Here is a 22,649-nt window from a genome sequence, read left to right as displayed (position 1 = left end):
GACAAAAACGCCGTTTCAGTGTGGACGGAGGGTCAAAATGAAGAGAAAAAGCTTCAGTTATGGATTTATCCGGTCTAGTCTGGACATAGCCTCAGTTAAGTGTCTGTTTCTCGGTATGTCTGGAAGTCAATATTTTCTATGTGTCCTAACCCCAAAAATCCCCTAACATGGGGTAGGTTGATTGGTTATTGTAATTTGTCCTGTGATTGGGTTAGAGATAATTGGGTTTGTCAGGGGTGGTTGGGCAGACATGGCACAAGGGGCCAGAAGGCCCTCCTCTGCATTGTATTTCCAAATAAAAAGTTGGCAAAAGGAAGTAATAAATCAGAGATATTTTATTTTCTCATACTTTAAAGTGAGTACAATCATCATTATATATGGCATTAAACAATTAAAAGCGCAAAGGACCATAGGTTATACAAAGGTAAATAATAAATACACATAGTTTAAATATTTAAAAATATAGTTAAATAACATAATAATTGAGTACATTCCTGAGTGATTTGAGTGCTGCTGAGTGGGTCTTTCAGAATATGTACTCGCTAATGCAGTAACAGCAAATTGTGCTTCCTTGATTTAAACAGCAGAAGCAACAAGGCATCAGACGTCTCTGAGCAAAGTCGTTGAAATATTTCTTGAAATAATCAATATTTCACTTTGCTTTTTCTTTGCTAAGCAGTAGATTTCTGGCAAGTGACACCCTGGTCAATTTTAACTCACTGCAGTTGCGTACTGAATACAATACTTGCAATTATGTGGAATGGTTCAAATATAATAATAAAATATAATCTGGGAGACATCCTGAACCCTTGTTATGCCAATACCTTTATGCTATCACCTCTATGCATGTGTTCTGGTGAAGCAATCCAGAACAGTTTGATTGACTTTACCATGTTGCTCTTTCGTCTGTTTTTAAAATTAAATGCAAAGTTCAATAGTAAAACATATTTAAAATGTACATGAATGTTTTTGAACATGTTACAATGGAAATAACTGAAGGCTGGATCTGCAATTGTGTAAAAACAGCAATATTAACCTGCTAACCCCTCTCGCCAGCTCACTCCATACTAATAAGCCCAGGATTAAGGATTCTGGGGGAGGGGAGTTGAGGACCGGCAGAATTCAGGTTGCTTGACAGGTTAGTGTAACACAGGAACCTTGTCCCCAGACAATAACTCCACAGATACAAATAAAATGCACACAGTGCTTAACCACTGAAAACCAGAAATTAACTATTTCTTGGTTCTTTTTCAAGAATCTTTAGCACCTTTTTCTGAGATGAATTTCCATCAGCCTGTTGGTAAAGGTAACATGTGGTTGACAAGTTCAGAATAGGTTGAGTTCTTTATATATTCTTAATTATCTTTGTTTCTGGAAAAAGAAAAGAATTTGTTAGTAACTTAAACTGATTTCATGTTTAAGAATGGTTAAGATGAAAACATCCTGTACAGACACAAGTAGGTTTACCCTGTCCCTACCTTTCACTCCATGAGCCTCCACATTCAGCACATCATCCTTTGCCATTTCCATCCATTGCAATACATCCCACCACCGTTTCTTCTCCTCCCCACCCCTTTCCACATTCTCCAGGGACCCCCGGTTCACTTCTCCTATCCTAACCCGAGAGTTTCCCTTGCTCTTGTCCTTACACTCCATTGTTCACCACCGTCCAGAGACCTGAACAGTCCTTCCAGGTGAGGCAAAGGCTCACCTGCATCTCCTCCAACCTTGACTACTGCATTTGGTGCTCCCGATGTGGCCTCCTCTACATTAGTGAGACCAAATGCAGGCTTGGCGACCTCCTCACAGAGCACCTTTGCTCAGTCCGCAATGGCCATTCCAAGCTCCCAGTTGCAGAGCCCTTTCAACTCCCCTCCCCATACCCACACTGCTCATCTTTGGCCTTCTCTACTGCCAGGATGAAGCCCAAGGCAAATTAGAGGAGCAACATCTTATATTTTGCCTGGTAGCCTGGGTACGAATATTGAGTTTTCCAATTTTTGGTAAGTTACCACCATCTTTCCCTTCTGATCCTCCAGTCTTACTGTCTCCTTGTTTACCCCCCACCTCCCAGCCCTCTTCACCTGTCTTCATTCCCTTTTCCTTCCTGGCTTCATCCACCAATTTTCCGCACAACCCCATCGGGTTTCAATTGTCACTCACCTCTCGCCTAATGATTTCCTTCTCAGCTCCTTTACTTAGCCAAATTAGTGTTTCTGCTTATCTCCCTCCAGCAGTGGTCACCTGCTTCACATTCCCTTTCTCCAGCATCTGGTGTTTTTTTCTTTATCCTCTTTCTTTCTCTGTCCCCTCCCCCCCCCATCATTTACCTGCCAAAGTCTTCATCTCCACTCACCTCCACTACCAGCCTGTCATCTTACAACCCTCCTCAGTCCAACAATTGCCTCAGAGTACTTCCTATTCCCCTCACTCCTCCACTCTTAGTCCTGATGCAGGGTTTCAATCTGAAATGTTAACTATTTCTTTCTTCCCATGATGTTCTGAATTCCTCCAGCACTTTGCTTATTGCTAAACCTCTAGTTTCTATTGTAAAAAAAATAGATTTTTACCATTGTCTTTTAGCTTCCTCAGCATCTTCTGCACCCATTGTGTCTCTGGATTCAAACAACGTTTCATTCCATTCCTAAGAGTAGCACTGAAATAAATAGAACAAGTTAGAGCAGTGTGTCAATCGAATGCATCTCATTTCATGCAGCACATTTGCCAACTGTCAAGATGCTCAGACTCAGAATCAAACCTCCATTCTAGCATTGAAAGAAAGGGTAACTCTGATGAAATTACTCACATGACTTCAGTTGTGTGGCAATGTGGCCCATGTGTGATGACTTTCAAGTTCTTCATGTGCTTTGGAGAAATAAAGACAGATGTCGTTCTGATGCATTTGCACCGCAGGTCGAGATCCACATTTCCAATGGCTCGAGCTGCACAAGCACAGATTTGAAATCTTAAAATCTAAATTTATATTTCTCAAAAGCTTATGCTTTATTGAAACACTGTAGTCATTATTAATGGCAGTTGGTAAATTATAACATTCTGAAGAGAGAGCCAGACCTTGATCTTTCTGAATGGCAGGCTATGTTTGAGCAGCCAAGCTCCTGATCAGCATCAAAACAGAGATGTCAACTTTTATACCCGCTGGAGCTGCAGTCACAAGGTTATAAATCAATGGTTATAACCTTGTATACCTGAAGCTGCAGTACAAGCTACTAGCACAGATCTTAAAACATTGTTATGCCACATTTTTTCATTATTGAAGGAATGCTACTGAGAACAATCTTTTCCAAATCTTTATATCACAGAATTGGAACAGGACATACAGTAAGGAAAATTGTATGCAAAAGCTGTAAGGACAGTGTTGTCAAAACTGGAGAGAACGTCTGTGTGTGGGTCTGGCTCACAGGTAAACCATACCTGTTTGGGAAATTTAGAACATAATAATCATTTAAGATGAAAATTATTTTACTATGATTTGCCATTGGTTTTTACCGTAGGACAGCACAGTAGTGCAGCGGTCAGCACAACACTTTAAATCACTACCTCCTCTCATAGATGCTGTCTAGCCTGCTGAGTTCTGCCAGCATTTTGTGTTTTTAACACTTTACAGTACAGGCGATCCAGGATCAATTCCCAACACTGCCTGTGAGGTGTTTGTATGTTCTCCCCCTGACCAGGTGGGTTTCCTCCGGGTGCTCCGGTTTCCTCCCACAGTCCAAAGATGTACTGGTTGGTAGGTTAATTGGTCATTGCAAATCATCCTGTGATTAGGGTTAAATCGGGGGGTTACTGGCAGAGCAGTTTATTTATTGTAGAATTTTTCTATACATTTATACAAAGAAAGGTGGAAAATTGAAGCATTCATCCCTTTGCTCTGATTTTTCTTAAGCTTTAAGTTATTAAGGATCTCCCGATCTTGCTTAAGGAATATCAATGTGTATGTGAGTGCTATCTATCTACTTATTCTGGATCAGTTACTGGATACCCAAAATGAATGGACTGAAATGAACAACAATCCCTCTGATATGAAATTCATTAAACATTCAAAGGAGCTTTTTCTCAGCTAATGACTATCCAGTTTTCAGGGAGGTAAGAGCACAGCAGTGTAGTGGTTAGCACAACACTTTACAGTACCAGCGACCCAGGTTTAATTCCTGTGGCTGCCTGTAAGGAGTTTGTGCATTCTCCCCATGACCACGTAGGTTTCTCCCACAGTCCAAAGATGTACCAGTTGGTAAGTTAATTGGTTAAAGTAAGTTGTACCATGATTAGGCCAGGATTAAAGTTGGGGGATTGCTGTACGGCATGGCTCAGAGGGCCTATTCCGCACTATATCTTAATACCTAACTAACTAACTAAATAAATAAATAAGTTCTGTACTTCCGTATCGTAAAGGGAAGTGTGTGTGGATTTACCCTGACAGGTATTCTGGACTTTTTAGAGAGTAATACTGACACAGTGAGATATACCTAACACTGCATCAAAAAGATTCCTACTGATAGGCTTTGCCACTCAGTAAGTAAACAAAACAATCATAAAATATAACAAGCACAATTCTCTTACCGTCTGTCAAAAGTCCCGATAGGACCAGGGTGGTTACAATGATGAAGATGTATCTGCAGTTCATCATTTCTTCTTTAGCTCTCAACTGATTTAGTTCAAGGAGGTTTCTGCCTCTTCCCTACAAAGTTACGTATATATAGGCTGGAAACATACTGCTTTAGTAATCAAGGAAATTCCATAGACTGGCAACTGTCCAAAGGGGCTGGCAGAAAATTTTGGCTCCCAGCCAAAGGTAAAGCTTATGATTGATTTAGTTTTTCTCTGTTAGAACAAACATTTTGTTCGGGTTGATTAGTAAAAATAAACTAAAGCTCAAAAAACCATAACACTAGAACTAATTGTTCGATAACATTGCTTAATTTACCTGCCTTTGTTGAGAGTGAGTGTTGACATTTAAGTAGATGTAAAATACACTTCCAGTAATTCCTATCATTGCTTTGGCCCCAAACGCAATCCTATTTGTTTTGTAACATCTATTGTCAAGATTATCACTATAATTAATTAGTTACTTCACCCACATGCCTATACTAGTTGTATTTCCTGTAACTTTGTCCTTGGCAGTTAGAGTATCTAAAAGTGTGTCAAGATAATGGATGCTAACTCAGAGTGCATGTTGTAGTAACACGGTGCTAGAGTGATGTACTTTCAAACTCTGTGAATTCACAAAGTAAGTGAATATCAAACGAAACTCCATGGAGACTGGAAGAACACAGAAGAGTACAACACAGGAACAGGCCATTCGGCCCACAATGTTGTGCCAAACCAGTGAAAAATCAAATCAAAAACAGACAAAAACAAATCCCTCCCAACTTCACAATGTCCATATCACTCCATCTTCCTCCATGTGTCTATCTAAACTTCTCCTAAAATGCCCCTACCACCACCACAACCAGTGTATTTCAGGCATCCACTCTCTGAGTGAAGAACTTACCCCTTACATCCCCTTTGAACCTCCCCCTCTCAGCTTCAATGGTATTAGACATTCAACCCTGGAAAACAGATACTCCCTGACTACTCTACATATACCTCTCATAACCTCTATCAGATCTCTCCCTCTGTCTCTGACACTCCAGGGTAAACAACCCAGGTTTATCTAGCCTCTAATGATAGCACATGTCCTCTAAACCTGGCAGCATCCTGGTAAGCTTCCTCTAAAGCCCCAACATCCTTCCTATAGTGGAGCAACCAGAACTGTATGCAATGCTTCAGATGTGGCCTAACCAGAGTTTTATAAAGCTGCAAGATAACTTTTTGATTTTTGAACTCAATGCTTCAACTAATCAAAGCAAGCATCCCATAAGCCTTCTCAACCTCCCTATCAACCAGTGTAGCCACTTTCAAGAACCTGAGAACTTGGATCTCAAGATCTCTCTGCTCAGCAACACCTTTAAGGATCTTTCGGGCCCCCTGCACCTTCATCTTCTGGATTAGACTGTCCTGAGGGACTTCGTCAAATGCCTTACTAAAATCCACGTAGGCAACATGCACCAATCTCTCTTGTCACCTTGTTAAAAAACTCAGTCTAGTTTCTAAGATGTGACCTGCCCCACACAAACCCATGATGGCTCTCCGTAATTAGGTCATGGGTGTCCAAACGCTCACATATACTATCCCTAGGAAGTTTCTCCAACGATTTCCCTACAACTGACATGAGACTCACCGGTCTATCACTCCCAGGATTTTCCCTTGTTCCTTTCTTAAACAGAGGTTAGCACTCACCAGTCCTCCAGGACTTTGCCTGTGCCTAGAGAGGACACACAGATACTGGTCAAGGTCCCAGCAATCTCATCTTTTTCCTCCTTCAATTACCTGGGGTAAACCCCATCAGGCCCTGGGGACTTATTCACCATAATACTCATTAGGAGGCCCAACACTTCCTCCTCGACCTCTAAACACTCTAATGTATTTATACACTCAGCACTGATCTCCTGGTCCTCCACATCCTGTTCCTTGGGTAAATACTGAAGCAAAGTACTCATTAAGTACATCACTCCCATTCTCTGCATCCAAGCAAATGCCCACCCCCCCTTTATCCTTGAGTGGTCCCACCCTCTCCCTAGTTATCCTCTTGCTCTTGATGTTTGTATAGAATGCCTTGGGATTCACCTTAACCCTACTTGCCAAGGACTTGTCATGGTCCCTCCTGGCTTTCCTAATTAATTCCCTTCTTTAGGTCTTTTCTGGTTTCATTATCTCCTCCTTCATTATCTCCTTTGATCCTAACTTCCAAAGCTTTACATACTTTTCCTTTTCCTTCTTGACTAAATTCATCACCTCTCTGGACATCCAAGGTTCTCTTATTTTGCATCCCCATCCTTCCTTCTGACAGGAACATTCCTTTCCCTGTACTCTGTGCAGTTGATCTTTAAACACCCTCCTCGTGTCTGATGTGGACTTGCCAGAGGAAGTGGGGGAGTTTAGAACCAGAGGGTCCAGCCTCGGAATAGAAGGACATCTCTTTGAAACAGAGATGAGGAGGATTGTTTTTGCCAGTGGATGGTAAATCTGTGTGCTCATGGCCACAGACAGCTGAGTCACTGAGTATATTAAAAGTGGAGGTTGAACGTTTCTTGATTGGTAAGGATGTTGAAGGTAATAAAGGGAAGGCAGGAGAAGGGATTGAGAAGGAAAATAAATCACCCATGGTGGAATGATGGAGAAGACTCGATGGGCTAAAAGACCCAATCCTGCTCCTATGTCTTATGGTCTCAAGGCATGAAATTGAAGAGCATGCCAGAAGCAAAGAGATATATTTGAAAAAAGAGCTGGTGACCTGCTGAAGCTATAACGCAGGATTCCTTGCCAGATAAAATTCCAAGTCAGGGCATGATGCAGAGAGACTGCATCAAATTATCTGATCACACCCAAACAGGCCGAACAATGTACCAAATGACAGGAGGGGAGTAGTGATCCATAAAATCCCAGTTCCCATCAACTGGAAGGATGGCGTGAATCATCCATCTCAGCTTCATTGACCATTTGCTGCCTTCACATACTGTACCTCAATTCTCTTAGTGTGGTGGTTAGGGTGACACTATTACAGCCTGGGGCATTGTGGAGTTTAGAGTTCAATTGTAAATTGTCTCTGTAGATTGTCCTGTGAGTAGGTTAGGGTCGTTGGGTCGGCATAGCTCGAGGGATCAGAGGGATCTACTTGGTGCTGTATCATGCAATAAATAAATAAATAAATATCAAAAAGCATCTGAGAGCTCTGTACATAGCAAATACCATGGGCTTTGACGGCACCTTAGCTACAATGAAATTATCTGGTTCAGCAGCTCTCACCTCAGGCCAAGCTGTTCCACTGCGGCATCTATATGGGAACATGGAATACTGGTCAGGATTGACCAAGGGTCATTGGAATCATGAGGAAGAGCTGTATTAACTGTGCCATTGTCTTTCCCCCTTCGTTAAGGCCTTAGTCCAACAGCGAGCTGACTGCCTTGAAATCAAAATGCATGATGAAACTCTGGTAAAACTGAAGTAAATAGACTTTGGAACCATTCTAAGCCAAAGGAAAGTGCAAATTATTGTCAAAACACAATTGTAGAATCATCACTAATGTTTCTTAAGGCAGAGTTCCAGGCACAGTACAATATCTTCACTTTGTCACGTAAACAAGAGTGGATGTGTTTGTAGCTTTTTGCAGTGTTCATTTCGATTCCAAGTCCTCACATATGAAGTATTTCATGTCAGGCTAACTGCTAAACCTTTTCTGGGATGATGGGGAAAAAATTAACTTTATGTGATTTCTCTAGCCTGCCATGAAGAAGTGCAATGGGACAACCACAGCCCATTATAAAGGCCTCCCAACCACAGCGGGGGCCATGATTGCAAAAATTAAGTGTTCCCATCTAACCAGGGCTTGTATACGGATTTGGCTGGTTAGCTAACTCTGCCTACAGCCACGTGACTCAGCCGTGAGAAGGCCACCTCTCATAAGTAATATATGGCTAGAGTTGGTATTATTTGGGTTCAACCAAACAGGAAAGTTAGAATCTTCCAATGAAGGAACATGGGCTGAAGTGAATTCTGTGTAAAATATTGCCCATACAGTTATCGGTGGCCCAGAAATGACAGATGTACACCAGCATAAAATGATGAAGGAAGTATATTTACCTAATGTTCAACTTTAACAAACTGCTACAGAGAAAGAAAAGAAAAATAAAAGGGCCCATTACAGGTAAACTAGTTCAATGTGCACATAAGCATTAGAGCTCATTTCTGGAGTAGTCAGGGGTGTGTCACTTTACTCATGTACAGACCCATGGTCTGCGTGAAAGCACTCGCCACATCCCGAACTTCCCTCGAAGACCATCTCAAATGAACTGGCTCTCTCAGAGTATTGGTCCTTCATCCTTGGAACTATTCATCTGCACAAAACACTTCTTGCAACAGACTCTCCTTCCAACGGCCTTCTGCGGCATCTTCCCTTGTGCCCGACTCTGCAGCTCCCTCCAAAAGACCTTAAACCAGACAAGTGTCCTTCAGAAAACTGATCCTGCCCAGTTCTCCCGAATCTTCCACCGGGCAGCAAGTTATGATCGGCTGATGCAACATTCCTAAGTTGGACAACATGGCTCCTTATCTTTAGCTGAAACCAGAACACTTTTCCCAGCAGGACACATTGTTGTTACAGAAAACTGCTAAAATAAAATACCTCCGAGTGTAGCAGTAGAAATCTTAACCAGGGCATCACAAAAGGACGGAAAAGGGAACAATAGAAAAGGAAGAGTCAGAGTCATGAAGCACAGAAATAGGCCCTTCACTCCAAATGGCCACTGACCAAGGCTTGTCCCATTCTTCTTCTTGAGCGCTTAGCTCTCAGTGGAGTTTAGACCACCAGTAACCTCCCACCTCCATCGCTTTCTGCTCCGAGCCCCTTTCTCTGAGCCATCCGCATCATTTGCTAGATGATGGAACTCTTCTCACACAGTTGATGGTATGTTTCTGTAATCCACTGTATCCACTGTACAGGCTTACACAGCTTCACCAGAGCCCTGTTGGTCAGTCTTAACCACTTCCACTGCTCACGACGGGGACATAGGGATGGACCTTGAGACATGCTAGTCTGCATGCCTGCTTGAACCCAACACCCGCTAAACCCACCTGGGTTAAGTAGGCCCCTCAGTTAAAGGTATTGGTCCATGGTTGGGAACCTCTGCCCTAAACCTTCCCTATCCACGTACCTATTCAAATGTCAATAAAATGTTGTAATTGTATTCACTTCTCCTGGCAGTTCATTCCACTTACCCACCAACTTCTGTATAAATCTTTCCCCTCACACATTCAGTCTATGCCTTCTAATTTTCGACTCCCCCTTGCTGGGAAAAAAATCTGAGATCATTGACCTTATGTATATCCCTCCTGATTTTATTTGAAACTCTAAAGTTACTGGTCTGCCTCCTGTGCTCCAGAGTGAAAGGCCCCAGCCTATTCAGTCTCTCCGTATAACGCAAGCCCTCCAGACCCAGTTACATGCTCGTCAAGATTACACAAAGCCTCCAGGCCTGGTGACATTATTGTGAAGGTGTGTGGAGGATTTTGGCCATTTGGGGTTGGGTAAATTCCTTTTGAGACTGCAGAATTGTCTGTCTGTATTGCTTCAGGCCTGGATCAGCAGAAAATGGTGGAGCTGCCCTTTGCCCTTCTGTTCTAGACATAAGATTATGTGGTGTTTCTTTCTAGCAAAGGCGACGTGACAGAGATATTTTTCCCTTGAGCTTGCTTAGGACAATTTCAAATATGGAAATACTAAACTAACTATACTCACTTGAATTAGCCGTAAAACAGGTGCGTGTACTGATCGTAATCAGAGATGTTTTCCAGGGGGACGGCTCCCTGTATTACTTAAATAAAAAGTCTCCTAACGAATACCTTGTGTGGAAAAGGAAATTCCCTAAGAGGGTGTGCGATTTGCCCCAACCTTGGATGAATGATCTCAGAGTTATGAGTGTTTTGAGCAGGGGTGCATCAGTGAACCTTCTAGAAGACCAGAAAAAACTATATAAAAGAGGGACAGTTGAGGTAATTGATAGTGATAACCCATGAACAGCCACTGCAGATGGAAGCTCATGAGTTTTAACTTGGAGAAGACTACAACTGCCATCAGAGTGAGCATGGCCTGCTCCCCTCACACGGATACTGTTTACGTCTATGCCGCGAGTCTTGTGACTTAGCATGGTGAGGCATAAGTCAGAACATTGAATCAAATTGGAGTTATATGAAATTAATTGTATACTGGCATGTCTCAGTAACAAGTAAAGAATGTGAGATGATACCCCATAGGAGTAACAAGGTCAATAAAGCCTTAGTGACTGTTCAAGAATGACAAAAATGGAGATCCAGCAGGAGGTTGTGCACCCAGGCAGGTAACATCCAGCAGTTAGAATAGCATTCTGAATGGAGCTAGGTTCAATAATAGTTTTAAACTATTCACTGTGTAGTGATTCCATGATCTCTCAGTGACTCCTGTCTCCTTCCGAATTCCAGGTGTGTGCTGTTAGGTTAATGAGCAACTAGAAATTCCCCTTTTGCTTACACACAATGGAAAAGAATAAAGCTGACAAGAGAACAGGAATAGGACTGTTTGGGTTGCTTTGCTGGGAACTGAGAGGTCTCATCTGAGAGATCATCATAACTAAGTAAATTAGGATTAATTGTAATGAAATAATTGCTTATACTGAAAGCCCAGATTATCAGGCGATATAATTGGGAGATAATTTCCAGTTGTCTACAGAGCATAGAGGTTTGTTAACACTCATGTACAGGATTAAAATAGTAGTCATGGCCCCAGCAATTAGGTGTGTGAGCTAATCTGCAATTATTGAGTGTGTGTTAGCCCAGAGACTACTTATTACGTGCTTGGAATGTTTAATCTTCGAAGTAACTCTTCGGAGTACATTCATGTGATCACTTTCATGTGGGCATGTAATAGCAGCAAGGGCCACAACACAATACTGTCATAAGCTATCCCATCTGATTGCTACAATAAAGATTTTCCTTCTTGAAAGAAACAAACTTGAATGAAGTTTCGAAGTAACTTTATAGATTCAGAAAATGCAACACATGGTCATGAATGAAACACGGAGTTGGTTTATTATTGTCACATTTATACAAGAGGGAGACTGAAAATTTGGCAGAGTGGTGTCATAGCAACAACCTCTCACTCAATGATTATAGACTTCAGAAGAAGGAAACCATGAGCCAGTACTCCTTGGAGGATCAGAGGTGAAGAGGGTCAGTAACTTTAAATTCCTGGGTGTTACTATTTCAGAGGACCTGTCCTGGTCCCAGTACACAAATGCAATTGAGAGGAAACTACATCAATGGGTCTACTTCCTTAGGAGTTTGTGGAGATTCAACTTGACATCTAAAACTTTGACAACTTCTTTAGATGTGTAGTGGAGGGTATATTGACTGGCCACATCACTGTCTGGTATGGAAGTACCAATGCCTGTTAATGGAAAATCCTACAAAAAAGTAGTGGATTCAGTTCAGTACATTAAGGGTGAAGCCATCCCAACCATTGAGCACATCTATGTGAAATACTGTCGTAAGAAAGCAGCATTGATCAGCAGAGATCCCCATCACCCACGTCATGGAACCTCTTGAAAGCCGGTTCACCCTCCTGGAAGCTGTCGGGACAGAAGACACTGCCAGTCTGAGAGGTGGACAGGTCTGCAAGTCAAAAACTGACGCTGAGACAGACGTCAGGCAGAGCCGTGGTAGAAGGAGACTCCATAGTGAGAGGCACAGAAAGGGGTTTCTGCGGCAACAGGTGGGATTTAAGGATGGTGTTGCCTCCCTGGAGCCAGGATCCAGGACGTCACGGACTGATTGCAGGGCATCCTCAAGGGCAAAGGTGAACAGCCGGAAGTGGTAGTGCATGTCAGCACAAATGACGTCAGGAAGAAAAGGAAAGAAATTTTGCAGCGTGACTTCAGGGAACTTGGAAGAAGGCTGAAAAGCAGGACCTCCAGGGTGGCTATCTCCGGTTTGCTTCCAGTTCCTCGTGCTGGAGAGGGCAGGAACAGGGAGATAGGGGATCTCAATGTGTGGCTGAGGAGCTGGTGTGGCAAGCAGGGTTTTAGATTCTTAGACCACTGGGATCTGTTTCGGGGTAAGGATGAATTGTACAAAAGGGACAGGTCGCACCTTAACAGGCGGGGGACCAGCGTTCTGGCAGGCAGGTTTGCCACTGCTACACAGGTGAGTTTAAACTAATGTGGGGGGGGGGGGGGAGACGAACTGGAAATATAAGGATGGAGTTAAAGGGAAAGAGAGAATAAGAAAAGTTAAGAAAGACATCAGAATTGACAGGGCAGAAAGCTCAGGAAGGAATCGGAGAGTATGGCCAAGTGCAATAGGGACCGATGTGAGAAGTGAGGGGAGTAACGGATTACAAGTATTATATATGAATGCACGAAGTATAAGAAATAAAATGGATGAGCTTGAGGCTCAGTTGGAAATTGGCAAGTATGATGTTGTAGGAATAACAGAGACATGGCTGCAAGAGGACCAGGGCTGGAAATGAATATTCAAGGATATACATCCTATCGAAAGGACAGACAGGTGGGCAGAGGTTGGGGTGACTCTGCTGGTGAGGAATGAAATTCGGTCCCTTGTGAGGGGTGACATAGAATCAGGAGATGTAGAGTCAGTATGGATAGAAATGAGAAATTGTAAGGGCAAAAAGACCCTAATGGGAGTTATCTACAGACCCCAAATAGTAGCCTAGATATAGGGTGGAAGTTGAATCAAGAGCTAAAATTAGCATGTCGCAAAGGTAAAGCTACAGTTGTAATGGGGGATTTCAACATGCAGGTAGACTGGGAGAATCAGGTTAGTACCGGACCCCAAGAAAGGGAGTTTGTCGAGTGCCTCCAAGATGGATTCTTAGAGCAGCTTGTACTGGAGCGAACCAGGGAGAAGACAATTCTAGATTTAGTGTTGTGCAATGAACCGGATTTGATGAAGGAACTCGAGGTAAAGGAGCCATTAGGAGGTAGTGATCATAATATGATAAGTTTTAATCTATAATTTGAGAGGGAGAAGGGAAAATCGGAAGTGTCAGTATTACAGTTGAACAAAGGGGACTATGGAGCCATGAGGGAGGAACTCGCCAAAGTTGACTGGAAGGATACCCTTGCAGGGTTGACAGTGGAACAACAATGGCAGGTATTTCTGGGAATAATTCAGAAGGTGCAGGATCAGTTCATTACAAAGAAGAAGAAAGATCCTAAGGGGATGACAAGGGAAGTCAAGGACAGTATAAAAATAAAAGAGAAGAAGTATAACATAGCAAAGATGAGTGGGAAGCCAAAGGATTGGGAAACTTTTAAAGAGCAACAGAAGGTAACTAAAAAGGCAATATGGGGAGAAAAGATGAGGTACGAAGGTAAACTAGCCAAGAATATAAAAGAGGATAATAAAAGCTTCTTTAGGTATGTGAAGAGGAAAAAAATTAGTTAAGATCAAAATTGGGCCCTTGAGGGCAGAAACTGGTGAATTTATTATGGGGAACAAGGAAATGGCAGATGAGTTGAACAGGTACTTTGGATCTGTCTTCACTAGCGAAGACACAGACAATCTCCCAGATGTAATAGTGGCCAGAGGACCTAGGGTAACAGAGGAACTGAAGGCAATTCACATTAGGCAGAAAATGGTGTTGGGTAGACTGATGGGACTGAAGGCTGATAAATCCCCAGGGCCTGAAGGTCTGCATCCCAGGGTACTTAAGGAGATAGCTCTGGAAATCGTGGATGCATTGGTAATCATTTTCCAATGTTCTATAGATTCAGGATCAGTTCCTGAGGATTAGAGGATAGCTAATGTTATCCCACTTTTTAAGAATAGAGGGAGAGAGAAAACAGGGAATTATAGACCAGTTAGCCTGACATCAGTTGTGGGGAAGATGCTGGAGTCAATTATAAAAGATGAAATAACAACACATTTGGATAGCAGTAATAGAGTCAGCATGGATTTATGAAGGGAAAATCATGCTTGACTAATCTTCTAGAATTTTTTGAGGATGTAACTATGAAAATGGACAAGGGAGAGCCAGTGGATGTAGTGTACCTGGACTTTCAGAAAGCCTTTGATAAGGTCCCACACAGGAGATTAGTGGGCAAAATTAGAGCACATGGTATTGGGGGTAGGGTATTAACGTGGATAGAAAATTGGTTGGCAGACAGGAAACAAAGAGTAGGGATTAACGGGTCCTTTTCAGAATGGCAGGCAGTGACTAGTGGGGTACTACAAGGCTCGGTGCTGGGACTGTGGCTATTTACAATATACATTAATGATTTAGATGAAGGGATTAAAAGTAACATTAGCAAATTTGCAGAAGACACAAAGCTGGGTGGCAGTGTGAAATGTGAGGAGGATGTTAGGAGAATGCAGGGTGACTTGGACAGGTTGGGTGAGTGGGCAGATGCTTGACAGATGCAGTTTAATGTGGATAAATGTGAGGTTATCCACTTTGGTGGCAAGAACAGGAGGGCAGATTACTATCAGAATGGTGTCAAGTTAGGAAAAGGGAAAGTACAACGAGATCTAGGTGTCCTTGTTCATCAGTCACTGAAAGTAAGCATGCAGGTACAGCAAGCAGTGAAGAAAGCTAATGGCATGTTGGCCTTCATAACAAGGGGAGCTGAGTACAGAAGCAAAGAGATCCTTCTGCAGTCGTACAGGGCCCTGGTGAGACCACACCTGGAGTATTGTGTTCAGTTTTGGTCTCCGAATTTTAGGAAGGACATTCTTGCTATTCAGGGAGTGCAGTGTAGGTTCACGAGGTTGATTCCTGGGACAACGGGACTGTCATATGTTGAAAGATTGGAGCGACTGGGCTTGTATACACTGGAATTTAGAAGGATGAGAGGGGATCTGATTGAAACATATAAGATTATTAAGGGAATGGACACGCTAGAGGCAGGAAACATGTTCCCAATGTTGGAGGAGTCCAGAACCAGAGGACACAGTTTAAGAATAAGGGGTAGAACATTTAGAAAGGAATTGAGGAAAAACTTTTTCACCGAGAGAGTTGTGGATCTATGGAATGCTCTGCCTCAGAAGGCAGTGGAGGCCAATTCTCTGGATGTTTTCAAGAAAGAGTTAGATAGATTTCTTAAAGATAGTGGAGTCAAGGGATATGGGGAGAAGGCAGGAACGGGATACTGATTGTGGATGATCAGCCATGATCACATTGAATGGCGGTGCTGGCTCGAAGGGCTGAATGGCCTACTCCTGCACCGATTGTCTTTTCTGGCTGCTGCCATCAAGAGCAATACAAGTACAGGAGCCTCAGAACTCACACCACCAGGTTCAAGAACAGTTGCTACCCCTCAACCATCAGGCTCTTGAAAAAAGGGGATAAATACACTCACCCATTCATTGAGATTTTCTCACAACCAATGAACTCACTTTAAGGACTCTTTATCTCATTATTTCATGTTCTCATAATTTATTGCTATTTATTTACATTTGCATTTGCTCAGTTTGGTGTCTTCTGCACTCTGGTTGATCTTTCATTGATCCTTTTATAGTTACCATTCTACAGATTTGCTGAGTATGCCCACAAGAAAATGAATCTCAGGGTTGTATATGGTGACATAGATGTACTTCGTTAATAAAATTTATTTTGAACTTTGAACATATATCAAAGTACAGTGGAAAGCTGTCTTGCAGACTATTCACGCCGATCAATTCACTGCACAGTGTCTTGAGGGAGAACAAGGCAAAACAGTAAGAGAATACAGAATAAAATGTAGCCACTACAGAGAAACTTCAGTGCAGGTAGATAATAATGTGCAAGATTACCAGTACTCTTGTAAGACAAGACTGGATAATCAATTCACCTCCATCCTGTTTCCAGCAGACTACCTTGGAAGCTATAGGAACTGTCAAGAATAAATTCCTTATTATGAATTAAACCTTGGCTGATATACCAACAGGTTACCATATGACCCCGGCTGGTGGAATCTGATTTCAGTGCAGAAACACTGACCACGAAGCTGTTATGCAATGCACAGTCATCCAGTTATTTTGAGTCATAAGGTTCAGTTAGAGTTTATTGTTGAATGCTGCTACTGTATAAAGTAGTTTTGGTGTACTTGTTTGCAGAGACTTTGTCATTGGTCTTAAAAAACAGTTTCGTCAAGCTAATTGCTATGTCTGAAAATCCCTTTACAGTCTTGCTTTAGCCAAATCTCAGATGAATTCTATATAAAGTGATTTATTGAGTGTTGGCATTGAGTGAGGCCATGCTGTTCACTGGCCCCCTCTTTGCTTCCTCCTTCAGCTCTCCTGGGATTTTTATTCACTATTCCAACACATATTAGTCGATCTTACTGGGAAAATACTAGCAAATATAATCGAAGTTCAAAGCTAGACTTGATATCCTTACCCCGTGACCACAGAGGTTCCTGTGTCACAGAGTCAAATTCACAGAGCATGGATACAAACGCTTGATCACTTTTGACATTCATTTTAACTCAATTCATTTTATTTACCCAACAATCCCATCAGCTCCCCCCCTGATTATACCCCACACCGCAGGTAAATTAACCTATGATCTCACACATACTTATACTTTACTTTATTGTCACCAAACGATTGATACTAGAGCGTACAATCATTACAGCGATATTAGTTTCTGCGCTTTGCGCTCCCTGAAGTACAAATTTAAGTAAATATAATAAAAAAATTAAATTATAAAACATAATTAGAAAATAGAAAAGGGAAAGTAAGGTAGTGCAAGTCAGGTCTGGATATTTGGAAGGTACGGCCCAGATCTGGGTCAGGATCTGTTCAGCAGTCTTATCACAGTTGGAAAGAAGCTGTTCCCAAATCTGGCCATACGAATCTTCAAGTTCCTGAACCTTCTCCCGGAAGGAAGAGGGACAAAAAGTGTGTTGGCTGGGTGGGTCGTGTCCTTGATTATCCTGGCAGCACTGCTCCGACAGCGTGTGGTGTAAAGTGAGTCCAAGGATGGAAGATCGGTTTGTGTGATGTGCTGGGCTATGTTCACGATCTTCTGTAGTTTCTTCCGGTTGGACGGGACAACCTCCATACCAGGTTGTGATGCACCCTAGAAGAATGCTTTCTACGGTTCAGCTATAAAAATTAGTGAGGGTTTTAGGGGACAGGCCAAAACATGTGGATGTGGGAAGGATGTGGGGGGTTGTGGAGAGAGATCCCATGTAGTCACTGGGAGAGTTTGCAAACTACACACAGACAACAACAAAGATCAGGTCCGAATTCAGGACTTCGGCACTGCAAAGCATCGACATTCTTACCTGTGCTAATGTGCTGCCTTGACTCCTGTCCATTCTCACGCCTACACCCAATCCATATGAATTGCTAAGGAGCAGCCTTCTCAGTTATTTCGAAGCTCTCTAGTCCTTTCCTGAGATTCTGGTCACAGCTTAGGCCCCTCATTCCAAATACTTCCTTAGATTGATTACCTTTTGTTCTTCAGGTTCTTCAGCTACTTTAATCCTTTGATGGTCTACTCTGAGTCTCTTCTCTTGCTGACTTGCCACTCCCACTGCATATTCGGCTGAAAGCACTGTCCTTTGACCCCAGACCCAAGTATTTTTAATGTTGAATTGAATGATAGGAACGTCCCATCCACAATGTTGGACACCAGTAGAAAATCTAGACCTCTCCTTCCCCTTCTGTAAGCCTTTCACAAACTTGTCCTCAACATCTCCGTTAGACTTTGTCTTTGTTCTACTTCCTCTCTGTTTTACACCTTAGGGCCATGAGAATATAAGAAATAAAGAGTATCACTCCATGACATTCATGGACAGCATCTGCTTCCTCATCCTAAATCCCTATTTTTTGTTTTTCTTGGCATTCAAAATCTATCCATTTCAGTCTTGAGTATACAGTTGTGAGTGACTGAGCTCCACAGTGGTACAGTGTCACAGTGGTACAGTGTCACAGTGTCATAGTGTCACAGTGGTAAAGTGTCACAGTCATAGTGTCACAGTGGTACAGTGTCACAGAGGTACAGTGTCACAGTGGTACAGTGTCACAGATGTACAGAGTCACAGAGGTACAGTGTCACAGAGGTACAGTGGTACCATGGTACAGTGACACAATGGTACAGTTGTACAGTGTCAGAGTGGTACAGTGTCACAGAGGTACAGAGTCACAGAGGTACAGTGTCACAGAGGTACAGAGTCACAGAGGTACAGAGTCACAGTGGTACAGTGTCACAGAGGTACAGTGTCACGGAGGTACAGAGTCACAGAGGTACAGTGTCACAGTGGTACAGTGTCACAGAGGTACAGAGTCACAATGGTACTGTGTCACAGAGGTACAGTGTCACAGTGGTACAGTGCCATAGTGTCACAATGGTACAGTGTCACAATGGTACCATGTTACAGAGGTACAGTGTCACAGTGGTACAGTGTCACAATGGTACTGTGTCACAGAGGTACAGTGTCACAGTGGTACAGTGTCACAATGGTACTGTGTCACGGAGGTACAGTGTCACAGTGGTACAGTGCCATAGTGTCACAGTGGTACAGTGTCACAGTGGTACAGTGTCACAGTGGTACAGTGTCACAGAGGTACAGAGTCACAGAGGTACATTGTCACAGTGGTACAGTGACACAATGGTACCGTGTCAGAGAGGAACAGTGTCACAGTGGTACCGTGTCACAGAGGTACAGAGTCACAGAGGTACAGTGGTACAGTGGTACAGTGTCACAGTGGTACAGTGTCACAGAGGTACAGAGTCACAGTGGTACAGTGTCACAGTGGTACAGTGTCATAGTGTCACAGTGGTACAGTGTCACAATGGTACAGTGTCAGAGAGGTACAGTGTCACAGTGGTACCGTGTCACAGTGGTACAGTGTCACAGTGTTACAGTGCCATAGTGTCACAATGGTACAGTTTCATAATGGTACCATGTCACAGAGGTACAGTGTCACAGTGGTACAATGTCACAGTGGTACAGTGTCATAGTGTCACCGTGGTACTGTGTCACTGTGGTACCGTGTCACAGAGGTACAGTGTCACAATGGTACAGTGTCACAGTGGTACAGTGCCATAGTGTCACAATGGTACAGTGTCACAATGGTACCATGTTACAGAGGTACAGAGTCACAGTGGTACAGTGTCACAATGGTACTGTGTCACAGAGGTACAGTGTCACAGTGGTACAGTGTCACAATGGTACTGTGTCACGGAGGTACAGTGTCACAGTGGTACAGTGCCATAGTGTCACAGTGGTACAGTGTCACAATGGTACAGTGTCACAGTGGTACAGTGTCATAGTGTCACAGTGGTACAGTGTCATAGTGTCACTGTGGCACCGTGTCACAGTGGTACAGTGTCACAGTGGTACAGTGTCACAGAGGTACAGAGTCACAGAGGTACAGTGTCACAGAGGTACAGAGTCACAGAGGTACAGAGTCACAGTGGTACAGTGTCACAGAGGTACAGTGTCACGGAGGTACAGAGTCACAGAGGTACAGTGTCACAGTGGTACAGTGTCACAGAGGTACAGAGTCACAATGGTACTGTGTCACAGAGGTACAGTGTCACAGTGGTACAGTGCCATAGTGTCACAATGGTACAGTGTCACAATGGTACCATGTTACAGAGGTACAGTGTCACAGTGGTACAGTGTCACAATGGTACTGTGTCACAGAGGTACAGTGTCACAGTGGTACAGTGTCACAATGGTACTGTGTCACGGAGGTACAGTGTCACAGTGGTACAGTGCCATAGTGTCACAGTGGTACAGTGTCACAGTGGTACAGTGTCACAGTGGTACAGTGTCACAGAGGTACAGAGTCACAGAGGTACATTGTCACAGTGGTACAGTGACACAATGGTACCGTGTCAGAGAGGAACAGTGTCACAGTGGTACCGTGTCACAGAGGTACAGAGTCACAGAGGTACAGTGGTACAGTGGTACAGTGTCACAGTGGTACAGTGTCACAGAGGTACAGAGTCACAGTGGTACAGTGTCACAGTGGTACAGTGTCATAGTGTCACAGTGGTACAGTGTCACAATGGTACAGTGTCAGAGAGGTACAGTGTCACAGTGGTACCGTGTCACAGTGGTACAGTGTCACAGTGTTACAGTGCCATAGTGTCACAATGGTACAGTTTCATAATGGTACCATGTCACAGAGGTACAGTGTCACAGTGGTACAATGTCACAGTGGTACAGTGTCATAGTGTCACCGTGGTACTGTGTCACAGTGGTACCGTGTCACAGAGGTACAGTGTCACAATGGTACTGTGTCACAGAGGTACAGTGTCACAGTGGTACAGTGCCATAGTGTCACAATGGTACAGTGTCACAATGGTACCATGTTACAGAGGTACAGAGTCACAGTGGTACAGTGTCACAATGGTACTGTGTCACAGAGGTACAGTGTCACAGTGGTACAGTGTCACAATGGTACTGTGTCACGGAGGTACAGTGTCACAGTGGTACAGTGCCATAGTGTCACAGTGGTACAGTGTCACAATGGTACAGTGTCACAGTGGTACAGTGTCATAGTGTCACAGTGGTACAGTGTCATAGTGTCACTGTGGCACCGTGTCACAGTGGTACAGTGTCACAGAGGTACAGTGGTACCATGGTACAGTGACACAATGGTACAGTGGTACAGTGGTACAGTGTCACAGAGGTACAGAGTCACAGAGGTACAGTGTCACAGTGGTACAGTGTCACAGAGGTACAGAGTCACAGAGGTACAGTGTCACAGTGGTACAGTGTCACAGAGGTACAGTGGTACCATGGTACAGTGACACAATGGTACAGTGGTACAGTGTCACAGTGGTACAGTGTCATAGTGTCACAGAGGTACAGTGTCACAGTGGTACAGTGTCACAGTGGTACAGTGTCACAGAGGTACAGTGGTACCATGGTACAGTGACACAATGGTACAGTGGTACAGTGTCACAGTGGTACAGTGTCATAGTGTCACAGAGGTACAGTGTCACAGTGGTACAGTGTCACAATGGTACTGTGTCACGGAGGTACAGTGTCACAGTGGTACAGTGCCATAGTGTCACAGTGGTACAGTGCCATAGTGTCACAGTGGTACAGTGTCACAATGGTACCATGTCACAGAGGTACAGAGACACAGAGGTACAGTGTCACAGTGGTACAGTGTCACAGATGTACAGAGTCACAGAGGTACAGTGTCACAGAGGTACAGTGGTACCATGGTACAGTGACACAATGGTACAGTGGTACAGTGGTACAGTGTCACAGTGGTACAGTGTCACAGTGGTACAGTGTCACAGAGGTACAGTGTCACAGTGGTACAGTGTCACAGAGGTACAGAGTCACAGAGGTACAGTGTCACAGTGGTACAGTGTCACAGAGGTACAGTGGTACCATGGTACAGTGACACAATGGTACAGTGGTACAGTGTCACAGTGGTACAGTGTCATAGTGTCACAGAGGTACAGTGTCACAGTGGTACAGTGTCACAGTGGTACAGTGTCACAGAGGTACAGTGGTACCATGGTACAGTGACACAATGGTACAGTGGTACAGTGTCACAGTGGTACAGTGTCATAGTGTCACAGAGGTACAGTGTCACAGTGGTACAGTGTCACAATGGTACTGTGTCACGGAGGTACAGTGTCACAGTGGTACAGTGCCATAGTGTCACAGTGGTACAGTGCCATAGTGTCACAGTGGTACAGTGTCACAATGGTACCATGTCACAGAGGTACAGAGACACAGAGGTACAGTGTCACAGTGGTACAGTGTCACAGATGTACAGAGTCACAGAGGTACAGTGTCACAGAGGTACAGTGGTACCATGGTACAGTGACACAATGGTACAGTGGTACAGTGGTACAGTGTCACAGTGGTACAGTGTCACAGAGGTCCAGTGTCACAGTGGTACAGTGTCACAGAAGTACAGTGTCAGAGTGGTACAGTGTCACAGAGGTACAGAGTCACAGAGGTACAGTGTCAGAGTGGTACAGTGTCACAGAGGTACAGTGTCACAGTGGTACAGTGTCACAGAAGTACAGTGGTACCATGGTACAGTGACACAATGGTACAGTGGTACAGTGT

General features: G+C 43.6%; 1 protein-coding gene across 1 annotated transcript; it reads right to left on the bottom strand.

The window, feature by feature from the left end:
• Positions 1 to 329: 329 nt before the first annotated feature.
• Positions 330 to 4,704, bottom strand: LOC132393707 (permeability factor 2-like). Its single transcript, XM_059969111.1, has 4 exons — positions 4,579 to 4,704; positions 2,807 to 2,942; positions 2,571 to 2,656; positions 330 to 1,371 (listed from the first exon to the last, which is right to left on the bottom strand). The coding sequence occupies exons 1-4, from the start codon at positions 4,643 to 4,645 to the stop codon at positions 1,346 to 1,348; spliced, it is 315 nt and encodes a 104-aa protein (XP_059825094.1). The 5' UTR covers positions 4,646 to 4,704; the 3' UTR covers positions 330 to 1,345.
• Positions 4,705 to 22,649: the final 17,945 nt, after the last annotated feature.

Source organism: Hypanus sabinus, chromosome 5 (assembly GCF_030144855.1).
Source record: "Hypanus sabinus isolate sHypSab1 chromosome 5, sHypSab1.hap1, whole genome shotgun sequence".
Lineage (NCBI taxonomy): Eukaryota > Metazoa > Chordata > Chondrichthyes > Myliobatiformes > Dasyatidae > Hypanus > Hypanus sabinus.
Note: the sequence above shows the minus strand (reverse complement) of the source record. Positions and strands in the feature narration are given on the sequence as shown.

Bases quoted from the DNA above. Each gene is read 5' to 3' on its own strand.
- LOC132393707 (XM_059969111.1), bottom strand. From the start codon at position 4,645: ATGATGAACTGCAGATACATCTTCATCATTGTAACCACCCTGGTCCTA. The intron at 2,943-4,578 runs GTAAGAGAATTG...GTGCTTGTGCAG, and splicing joins ATCGGGACTTTTGACAGACG to CTCGAGCCATTGGAAATGTG. The intron at 2,657-2,806 runs GTGAGTAATTTC...TATTTATTTCAG, and splicing joins TGCCACACAACTGAAGTCAT to TGCTACTCTTAGGAATGGAA.